Source organism: Procambarus clarkii, chromosome 15 (assembly GCF_040958095.1).
Source record: "Procambarus clarkii isolate CNS0578487 chromosome 15, FALCON_Pclarkii_2.0, whole genome shotgun sequence".
Classification (NCBI taxonomy): Eukaryota; Metazoa; Arthropoda; class Malacostraca; order Decapoda; family Cambaridae; genus Procambarus; species Procambarus clarkii.
This window is the reverse complement of record NC_091164.1, coordinates 21,831,347-21,843,556: the sequence shown is the minus strand read 5'-3', so window position 1 is coordinate 21,843,556 and position 12,210 is coordinate 21,831,347. Positions and strand designations below refer to the sequence as shown.

Genomic DNA, 12,210 nt, shown 5'->3' with positions numbered 1-12,210 from the left:
GGTCTGGTCAACATTCTTCATAACTTAACGACAGGAAGAAACCAACTAATTGCCGCAATGTCCAGCAGAAGATGCAATATACGTTAAAGGAAAATGCAATAAGCTCCTAATTGTCAAAATTCGTCACTAATATGCACACCGAGTGCTCACACTGTATTTTTATTTTTGTTTCGAGAGAAATAGCTTCGATACAATTCATTACAGTTCAGTCTCGATATTATCACATGCAAGGCCAAATGCTTCTTACAAATGAACGTCATTCACGTTGATTTCTGAGTGACCGTGGTATATGTTAATTCACGTAGCAAAGTATATTTCCATATATGCAGAGGGGACACCAGAGCTTATGGCTGCACCTCCAGCTGTGGAGCCAGCAACTCAGATATGCTCTCAAATGAACATATTACTGCAGTAGCTGGTGATGCTGCTGATTTTGATAAATATGTTTTTGATAAAGTTTATGAAAACATCCTTAAAGATGTCCAACAAGAAGCGATATTTGTTTCCTAATTCAGATAATTCTCTTGCAATGACAGAAACTAAATATTATATGGCAAATATTTGTAAGAGGATCATCCTTGGCAATAAATGTTTACAAAATACGTTATATTCACATTGTACTCAATTACAATCTTATCTTATTGATAGAATCTTTCCTCTCTAAAAACGTCTTTTTAAACAAGAGAAAGTTCTCCCATAAAATATTTAACAAATACAGCAAGTCTCGTCGAATTGAAAACGAAATGTTGGTTTGTTCAACTATGATCAGATTGGTGTCAGAACTGTAAATGATAACTTTCAGAGGCCTCGACGCCTGAGGAATATAAAGTATTTGCTGCCTTAACAGGAACTCGCATCAAAGACCAGTGTGGCAGCAAAATATGCATGCAGATCAAAATACAATTTTGTCAGGAGAGACAGAAGACACAGGTCACAGGGCAGCCATTAGTGACATGGAATAGTGCTAAACGCCAGAAAGGAAGTGTTGATAATGAAAATAGAATCTTAAATATGATTATTGTTCTAGTAAATTAGCCATAAAGTATAAATCTTCAGGAGTTTAAGGACTAGCTGATAGTAAAGAATTATGCTTAGAAAACTTTACAAACATCATCTTGGTTGGTAATTTCATCTAATGTCACTGAAGATGAAAAAATATGGAAAATAGAGATATATGAGCCAAAGGAGTCTAGGTCAACACTCACAAATATCTTCTTACGGATGTATGACAAATTTGCCAACCAACAAGTAGTAAAGCCTACAACATATGAAAACACCTTAGACCTTATTTTTACAATGATATATTAATTAAGAACATAAGGATTATATATACAAGTTACTTAAAACACAGCCAAATCGAAGTTCAAATTAGCATGGACAACAGATCTGAGCAGGCGCTCCCAATCCAAGAGGAGAAGAGTTCAGCAAATTCAATTTATATAATAAATTGATTAAATGGGAACCAATTAACCGCAACTTCACATAATTAAGCTAAAAAAAAAAGAACAGGCAAACAACACAAGCCAAAATGAGCACCTCGAGAGAGTAGGCCCATGTGTGCCCACTGTACTATGATGGGTCCCATAAGGCAGTCCTGACGACGACTCGCACACCGTGTTCTCTGGTCTCGTCTGAAGGTTTTCCTTGCCAGTAGAAGGAGAAGGTTCTCTCTCTCTCTCTCACACACACAGATCCTGATCTTGTAAACCTGATCATTTGGAGAGCAACAATATCCATCCGCAGTCTGCTCAGCTCCTTATCGATGGTTACTGTTTTTCGGGCGTTGTTGATTTCCTGCAGGTCGTCATAGTAACCGGGTGTCAGTGTCCTGACGTTCCGTGTCCCAGCTTTAGTGCAGTTGATATTTTCTTTCTGGATCTGGTATTGCTTTGTGCAAAGTTGTTGGTCCGCTTGTTTGTTTTTACCCCTTAACCCCTCGCACCCAGTGAGGTTAATGGACTTTGGCGAGGCAACACCTTACTGGCTGGGGCTTGCCCGCGTGAGGGTGGGGGGGCGGTATGGGTGGGGGCGATGACCCCTCCCACCGTCGGAAGCAACCCCTGGCGTCGTCCTCTTGGCCAATCGAGCAGGAGACTAATAACCGGTAGACTGTCGCTTCCCGTGCTGGTTCGACGCTGTGAGGCGAGACTGGAGTGTCCTCTCCAGGGAGCAAAGCCTGGGTAGGTCGATATGGCAGGGAAGTTGCTACCCATGCAGCAGGTCCCCCCTCTCCACGTTGCTGTAATTTTCCAATGGAAAGGCAAACGTCAACATGCTTGGTTCCAGCGCCGTCGCAGGAGCTGCCAGAACGAGGTCCAAGTCAACATCGAACTGCCTCACGGGCTCCAGCTCCGGAGTTTTAACTTGTTTAACAACAGGGTCTCGCGGCCGAGTGATCACTGTTTACAATTCACAATCCATGGACCCAGGTTCGATTCCCAGATGAGACAGAAGCAAATGGGTAGTTTCTTTCACTTGATAACTCTGTTCACCTAGCAGTAAGTAGGTGTCGGGGAGTTAATAGCTGTTATGGGCTGCATCCTGTACTCACCTAGTTGAACTCACCTAGTTGTGCTTGCTGGGGTTGAGCTTTGGCTCTTTGGTCCCATCTCTCAACTGGTGTACAGATTGTGGAGCCTATTGGATTCTACCAAATCTACTTAATGCATTCCAATTGTTAACTACTCTGACACTTAGAATTACTTTCTAATGTCTCTGTGGTTCATTTGGGTACTCAGTTTCCATCTGTGTCCCCTTGTTCGTGTACCACCCGTGTTAAACAGTTATTTTTATCTATCCTGTTAATTCCTCTGAGAATTTTGTAGGTAGTGATCATATCTTCCCGAGCTCTCCTGTCTTCCAGCGATTAGAGGTGCAGTTCAAGCAACCTTTCCTCGTAACTCATGCCTCTTAGTTCTGGGACTAGCCTAGTGGCATACCTCTGAACATTTTCCAGCTTCGTCTAATGCTTGACATGGTACGGGCTCCATGCAGGGGCTGCATATTCCAGAATTGGTCTTACATATGTGCAATACAATGTTCTGTGTGTGTGTGTGTCTGCAGACATCACACCACTCCATAATGGAAGTAGTGAAGAAATTTGAAAACATTAAAGACTGATAAATATTATATACACAAAATCCATTAAAGAGTATTTAGAAATGAGATCACAGAACACGCGGAGTCAAAGCGTCTATATAACCCTTGATAACATGGGTTAAAGTCCTGAGGTTCGTGCCCCTCTCCGTCTTGTTAGACCACTGTGACACGCCTTACTGGCCATGGAAGACACTCAAATTGACAATAAAATAAACGCAGATTTCACTAAAGCATTCCATAAGTGACGAGTGTGCTGTCGCGCACAAAAAGAATATCTGGCAAACAATGAAGAGCGATCTTCAGTTCCTTACCCAACAGCACCCAGAGAGTAATAGTCAATACATTAAAAGAGCCTCGTCTTGTCACTCTCGTGTGGGACACAGACAACAACACAAACTGCTGTACTGTATAATATTTAGCAGATGACATTACGATATTTTATGAGAGTAGAGAATATAGAGGACTCGCCAAACCTCCAAATTGATGTAAATGAGATCTTCCAATTGGTTATAGAACGCAACATGCTCATTGATGATCGGTTCCAGCAACTCCGCTTTTGAAAACGAAAATATCAAAACGGAACCCACAAACAAAACTCAGTCCAATCACAACATCGAACGAAAAGGTTGAGACATAAACATAACAGTATAAAAGATTGGGGAGTAATCATGCCATAAAACTTTATTCTTAAAGAACGCCATAAATTTGCGCTCACAACTGCAAGAATATTGGCAAGCTAGATGACACGAACCTTCACACAAGAGACGCCAATCCAATGATGGTACTTTGAGACTCAAGTGCTCTCTAGGGTGGAGTATTGTTGCAACCTAACAACATCATTCAAAGCCCATGAATTATTAACCCTTGAGAATGCAGAGATCTTTTACTGCAAGAATCCACGCAATAAACCATCTTAATTTTTTGGAAACATTTACCATTTTTCAATCTGTCTTCTCTAGAGCATAGGCGAGATAATACGGCCACTTTGGGCCAGTCACCGGGTTCTTGCTGTTAATGTATCGTATAACCTCTTAGTCTTTAGCCAACCCCAAGTCGGTGGTAAGTTTCAAGAACTGGCTGAGGCAAGATGTAGTGCAAAGAATAAAGGGGGATAAACAATACACAATTAAACAATACACCATATATATATATATATATATATATATATATATATATATATATATATACATATATATATATATATATATATATATATATATATATATATATATATATATATATATATATATATATATATATATATATATATATATATTAGTATATTTTGGTAGCAGTCTTTCCTGTAGACATATATTATTAAATATTACCGAAAAAGTAAGATTAGTAATTCTAACACGAATTTTCCCAATATTTCTTATGTTTCTTTTCACTGTCGATGGTAATTGAAAAATCAATTCTCGAAAATTCATTTTTATTTCTAGTCTGACGCGACACTTGAACGCGTTTCGTAGTAACTTATTACATTTTCAAAGACTTTAGTTTACACACACACAACTATAACCTGCAAACACTAAACAGAGTCCTACTATGCTATAATTTAAACAGCTTTCATTTTATATACCCGCATTTGGGTGAGGTGATATGTTACAAGTGTTTTGGATGAGGTGAACAAAACTTTCAACACAAGACAGAAAAAGAAACAATGGGTATAAATTGGGTAAATTAAAGGGAAGAATGGAAGTAACTGCAAAGGGCCTATTGGCCCATATTTCTTGATGCTTCTATATTGGTGCGGAGTCTTGAAGTGGGTAGAATATAGTTGTGCATTAATTGGCTGTTGATTGCTGGTGTTGACTTCTTGATGTGTAATGCCTCGCAGATATCTAGCCGCCTGCTATCGCTGTATCTATCGATGATTTCTGTGTTGTTTGTTAAGATTTCTCTGGTGATGGTCTGGTTGTGGGAAGAGATTATATGTTCTTTAATGGAGCCCTGTTGCTTATGCATCGTTAATCGTCTGGAAAGAGATGTTGTTGTCTTGCCTATATACTGAGTTCTTTGGGGCTTACAGTCCCCAAGTGGGCATTTGAAGGCATAGACGACGTTGAGCTCCTGGTAGAGGAGGACCACCTAATTGTGTGCTCCTTCAAGAGGAGGGAACCAGGCAGGCATTTATGTGTGAAGCCTGTGAGAAGATTTAATGTATTCAAGTCAGGAGCAGAAGAGCTATGAGACAGTCTAAAAGAGACCTGGTTGGATGTCATAGGAGGGATGACATCTTGGAGCCACAGCTGATCGAGCGCCCTCCAGATACAAATTCTGCAGTAAGCTAATATAACAGTTGTTGCAGTGGTTGCCTGTGTTAGATCGTGTGCCCAGCGATCATGGCAGATGTTTATACATGTAGAATAAATATTTTATTAAGGCAGTAAGCTGATATAAGAGAGTAGAGATAGGAGAACATCTTGGAGGAAGGAGTGATACGTCCTCCCTCGACGAAGGTCAGGGAGGACGTATCACTCCCGGCCCCTAAGAAAAAAATGATATTAACTGAAGGTTGATTTCATTATTTTATTGCATGAAATATAACATGAAAATGCAACATGAAAATACTTCAACAAAAGCTCAAAGTAGAAAACAATGAAATTTCACACAGTAAAAAAAAATACAAAATTTACATACATCTTATGAATAAAGAACACTACATATTATGGCACTGCAACAGGAAATCCCCTGGATAAGGCATCAGCAATAACATTTTGCCTCCCAGGAATATGACGAATTACAACATTGAATTCTTGCAGAATCAATGACCATCTAAGTATTCTCTGGTTTTTACACTTCATAGAGTTGATAAATGTCAATGGATTATGATCTGTATATACTACCACTTGATTTCCTGACAAATATGTCTCAACTTTCTTAACTGCCAATATCAAACAAAGTGCTTCTTTCTCAACTACAGAATAATTAGTTTGTGTCCTGTCAAATTTACGAGAGAAATAATAAACAGGGTGTTCTAACTCATCTGGTCCTACTTGGAACAGAACAGCACCTGCTCCTAGGTCTGAGGCGTCTATGTGCAGAATAAAAGGTTTATCATACTGTAGTCTAGCTAGCACAGGTGAGGTTGAGAGAATTCCTTTCAACTTCTGAAAAGAGTTCTGACACTCCTGCATCCACTTAAATTTTACCTGTTTCCTTAGAAAATTTGCAGCAACAATGGAAAAGTTTTTACAATATCTCCTATAATACGCACACATTCCAATAAATCTCTGCACAGACTTCTTATTTGTTAGGACTGGGTACTCCACAATTGCCTGGATCTTGTCTTGCAATGGGACTATCCTTCCTTGTCCGACCTCATGTCCTAAATACACTATTGTTCCTTTAGCCCAACTACATTTCTTCAAATTCACAGTCAAATTAGCATGTTGTAACACAGTAAACAACTTCTTTAAACTGGACATATGAACTACCCAATTCTTACTGAAAATCACAATGTCATCCAAATATGCACTACAATCTGGCACATCCTTCAACAAAGAATCATTAACTTCTGAAAAGTTGCTGGAGCATTCCTTAATCCAAATGGCATTACATTAAACTCGAAAGCTCCATCAGGGGTGATAAATGCTGTCACTTCCCTTGCAAAATCTGTAAGTGGGATCTGGTGATACCCTTTAGATAAGTGCAATTTAGATACAAACTTAACATGACCTATAGTATCGATACATTCCTCCAATAAAGGTAATGGATATACATCAACTACAGTTACCTGGTTGAGTTTTCTATAATCCACTACTAATCTCCACTTATCTTCTGGTTTTGGTACTACTAAACACGGTGAACTCCAGGAGCTCTGACTGGGTCTAATGAACCCATGTTGAAGAAGATAATCAACCTCCTCCTGGATGATACGACGTTTATCGGGTGTCACTCGATAAGGGTGCAGCCGAATTGGAGTTACATTTGTCAGGTTAATGTCATGAGTAATGAGAGACGTCTGAGTGGGGACCTCCCCAAACAAGCTAGAAGACACCTCCAAAAGGTCCAGGAACTCTGCTCTCTCCTCATCCTGCAAATGACACAACAATTCTTCCCCGGAACTGGAATTAGACAAACACGAATTACCATCTTCTCTTGCAACACTCAACTCTTCAGGATTTACCTCCTCAGCAACACAACAAGCCACAATACTAGGCCCACAATAAGGCTTCAACCGGTTTACATGTACATTCATGGTCTGTTGTTTCTGTTTGGGATGGCAAACTTTGTAAATAACTTCCCCAAGACGTTTTACTACTTGATGCGGTCCTGCAAATTTATGAGACATATGCCATTATGCAAGACAATAACACTACCTCTCCAGTGTCTTCTGTGCTAACATCAGTAAGAACACAGCGAGAAATTAAAGACTGGGAAGCACCAGTGTCCCTTAACAACTGAACTGGTTTCCAGGTTCCACTAGTACATAATAGGGTTCCCGAATGTAGGTATGGATCAAAATTAGTCATCCACTTGGGCATGACTGGAGCAACATTGGCATTAAAGGTTTGCAAACCCCTACTCATAATCAGACCAGTTGGTCTCAACTCATTGTGCAAAGCATAACAGGAATTTACCTCATGACCTCTTCTCCTGCAATGCGTGCAATATCTGCCAGTGGTCGGAACAGCCGAACCCACTGCAGGCTTAATCACTACGTTACTTGAGGTTGACAACCCTGTCTGTTGTTTCTCAGATTTAGGCTTTACAGGAGAAGGGTTAAGGGGAGAAGGTGAGGTAGCTGGTCGAGTCTGGAAAACATGATTTTTAGGCGCATAATGATTAGTTTTAGCATTACAATGATTAATTGGTGCTCTAAAAGGCACTTTAGTAAGTAATTCATGCTCATCAGCTAGCTTGACTAGTTTTATAAGATCAGTGGTTTGTTTATTTTCATCCATAAACAAAGCTAATTTCTCTGGTAGACATCCCACTACTTCCTCAGTTACTATGAGGTCTCTCAAAGTCTAAAACTCTATAATATTAAGTGCTTTAATCCATCTGCCAAAGTGATTTAATTTAACCCGTACATAGTCAGAAATAGTCTGATCATGTGCTCTTTTTAAACTTCTGAATTTTTGTCTATGTGCCTCTGGGATCTGCTGGTATGCATTCAAGATGCTCTGTTGAATAAATTTAAAATCGAAAGAATTCTCAGCAGGAATAGATGCAAATACCTCCTGAGCTTTCCCCTTAAATTGTGCTTGCATAATGGCAACCCATTGATCCACTGGCCAGTTCATGCTGACTGCTAAATTCTTAAAATGTAAAAAAAAATCTTTCTGGATCTTCCTCATTGAACTTAGGTAAATCTACATGTTTACTGTACTGGGAAGAACTAATTGTACTCTCTGGATTATTACTAGTGTTACCCAAACCTGCTGCAATTCTCTGCTGTTCCAACCTGTTATTATTTTCAGCCATACTCTGCTGAATTTCTAATTGTTGTTTCTTTGTTGCCTCAAGTTGCAACTGGGCCACTAAACCACTATTTTGTGCCTCAATCTCCAACCGTTGAGCTTCAAACTCTAATACTTTCTGTTGCTTCTCAGCTTCAATCTTAGCATATGCTACTTGCGCTTCTAACTCAAGACGCCTTAAAGCAATCTGGTCACTAGTCTCCTCTCGTACCTCATCCAGAATCTCTAACTCACCATTCTCTACTAAATGGATCACAATCACTCTCAATATTTGTGCCTTAGTCATTTTATTGTTGGCTGTTAATTCTAGCTTATTTGCCATATTTATTAAGGCAGACTTTTTTAAGTTTTTAATTCCCTCAAAGTCTGGATTAGCCAACAACGACTCAACTTGCTCCTCCATGGTTGGCTCAATTATCACAACTTAGCACTTGAAAAGACACTGAAAATTATGCTTGGCCCCTGGCACAAGATGGTCTGGTAAACTTACCTCAAATCGTGAAGAGTTGAGAAGTTTTCACAGCAGCTCAGATTGACATAGAAATGCACATAGGCTTGATTAGGTGTCACTAGATAATCACAGAGCACCTAGGACGGTAATTGCTATTAATAATTAGCACTGTCACTTTGTACATACATTACAGGGAATTAAGGTTTAAGATCCCGGACAGTGGTCCTCATTTGTTACAACCCTTGAGACTTAGTAAGATTCTTTTCCCGCAGTGATCAAAGAATAAGAAAATCGGCCTTGCCAAAAAGTGTCTAGGGTATGAATAAAACACTACATGAACGGGAAAACAATATAACTATGCTAAGGGTGACACAATACAACATATAAATGGTAAAAATATTGCAACCAGAAATATTCTTCAGCATGCAATAATATAAATGAAAACCCTTAATAAACACAGACCATCACTTAAAACACATGAATGAATAAATGGTGTAGCACAGTTAGGCATACCAAGGGAATTAACTGGGTAAGGAGCTAAATAAACAATATCCCTGACTTAACTTGTACACGTCTCCTCTCCATGCAGCTCACCCACGCGTCTGAGTAAGTCCTGGCTCGCAGGGCAGGCGTCCTACCAACACATCAACTAAGCATCCACATGAACTCTTGTGAAACTCTACTAACAAAAGTATAGTACTAATAACCATTAATTCCATAATCTTAAGAGTATATAATACTGTTACATTACTCTCAAGAATTTAATGGCAAACAATAATAGGAATTAATCAAGGTTGAAATATAAACGCTCGCTTGACAACCAGCCCCACTCTGGACACATCCAGACATGGTCATCTCCCCACACGGAAGAAACCTCACTCCCTCCAACAGGAAATAACTTGCACTCATAAAATAACAGTGCAACTCAGGCACACCACAGCATGTTACAATATACAACATACAAGTCTATAATCTTACAACGTCAATCGGATACACAACTGGATACTATACTAATTATAGAATAGAACAATAATTATTTAATAAGCATCATGATAATGTTAGGATTCATGTAGGATTCGTAGCAGCATGACAATGGAATTGCAGGTTTGATTGGGAAGAAGTTAATGGAGGAAACTTCGAGGCTGGAGAAGTGTCTGCTGAACTCTGTGGGAGAGCAGGACTCTAGAGTGAGGAGTCGACTATAAGCAGTGTCAAGGTGCAGTGAAGAGGAGTTTCACGTGTCTCCGTGGGATCAGTGGTGAAGCATAACTGGTGTTTGAAGAGGACTTCCTTGTGCAGCAGTTTTGGGAGAACTGCAGAAGAGCCTTCTTGAATATTTTGGAGGACCCAGAGATGTACATGGTAGTGAGCCTCCAGGAGCAGAACAGAGGTTTATGGAGGATACACAGGAATGTATAAGGGGAGTGTTTGAATGCTTATTGGCGTGTAAGACGCAGTGTAAGGTGAGTGATTTCTTCTTGTGTTGGGGAATATTCATGCAGATTTTTCTAGTGTTTGAGCCCCAGGCTGAGTATTATATACTCTCAGGGCTGATTGTACAATATTATTGTTAGGAGATTTCAGCCTCATTTAGTGAAGGAGTGGTAAGTGGTAAGCCAAGAGTTGGGCAGCCACTTAATATGGACGGTTGGTGAAGACAGGATATCATATTGGATTGCTACCAGGTTGTAGTAGCTTAGACTGTTGTATGTCAATATTTTATCTTTTGTATATCATGTATTGTATCTGTTATTTTTTTTCATTTATTAAATGTGTATTGTTAGCTAGCTTTTTCTGTTGTCCTGGTGAGGCTTCCCAGAGCGAGAGCAAGAGAAAAGATCACAGCTGCGGACAGGGTAGCAGAGAGTACTAATTCGTAAAAGAATGATTTAGGAGATCATACCAAACAAGGAGAGAGTGGGGAGTCACGGCGGCTCAAGTAGGGTGTGTACACACGAGAATGAAGCCAGTGTTGGAGCTTCACCTCTAAATGTGTGATGCTGAACCCCTCTCCAAGATCACGAAGCGCACAGGGTGATCTGAGTAAATTACAAGCACTCCAGTGTTCATTGTTGGTCGACCGGCGGTAGCGGGAGGGTGGCTACCGAGGTCGGCTGTTTGGTCCGTCAGGGAGTGGTTGGGGGACACTGTCTGCCTGTACACAACTAACAGTCTGCTGCAGCAACCAGAACTCTCTTTGGAGGTTTAAGTTCATAAACCCCATTCCCTTCAGATCAGAACAGTACTCACCACTGTAGAGTGTACTCACCACTGTAGAGTGTACTCACCACTGTAGAGTGTACTCACCACTGTAGAGTGTACTCACCACTGTAGAGTGTACTCACCACTGTAGAGTGTACTCACCACTGTACAGTGTACTCACCACTGTAGAGTGTACTCACCACTGCAGAGTGTACTCACCACTGTAGAGTGTACTCACCACACTAGTGTGTACTCACCACACTAGTGTGTACTCACCACACTAGAGTGTACTCACCACACTAGTGTGTACTCACCACACTAGAGTGTACTCACCACACTAGAGTGTACTCACCACACTAGAGTGTACTCACCACACTAGTGTGTACTCACCGCACTAAAGTGTACTCACCACACTAGAGTGTACTCACCACACTAGTGTGTACTCACCACACTAGTGTGTACTCACCACACTAGAGTGTACTCACCACACTAGAGTGTACTCACCACACTAGAGTGTACTCACCACACTAGTGTGTACTCACCGCACTAGAGTGTACTCACCACACTAGAGTGTACTCACCACACTAGAGTGTACTCACCACACTAGAGTGTACTCACCACACTAGAGTGTACTCACCACACTAGAGTGTACTCACCACACTAGTGTGTACTCACCGCACTAGAGTGTACTCACCACACTAGAGTGTACTCACCACACTAGAGTGTACTCACCACACTAGAGTGTACTCACCACACTAGAGTGTACTCACCACACAGAGTGTACTCACCACACAGAGTGTACTCACCACACAGAGTGTACTCACCACACAGAGTGTACTCACCACACAGAGTGTACTCACCACACAGAGTGTACTCACCACACTAGAGTGTACTCACCACACTAGAGTGTACTCACCACACAGAGTGTACTCACCGCACTATAGTGTACTCACCACACTAGTGTGTACTCACCACACTAGTGTGTACTCACCACACTAGAGTGTACTCACCCCACTAGAGTGTACTCAC

General features: G+C 40.6%; 1 protein-coding gene across 1 annotated transcript in view; it reads right to left on the bottom strand.

Moving 5' to 3' along the window:
• Positions 1-8,931, bottom strand: part of LOC138364975 (SUMO-interacting motif-containing protein 1-like) — a 32,130-nt gene extending 23,199 nt beyond the window's left edge. Inside the window, exons 1-2 of the mRNA XM_069325062.1 lie at positions 8,487-8,931; positions 6,942-7,377 (exon numbers count right to left, since the gene is read on the bottom strand). Of these exons, the coding sequence (XP_069181163.1) occupies positions 6,942-7,377; positions 8,487-8,931 (881 nt within the window). The remainder of the gene's footprint in view (positions 1-6,941; positions 7,378-8,486) is intronic.
• Positions 8,932-12,210: the final 3,279 nt, after the last annotated feature.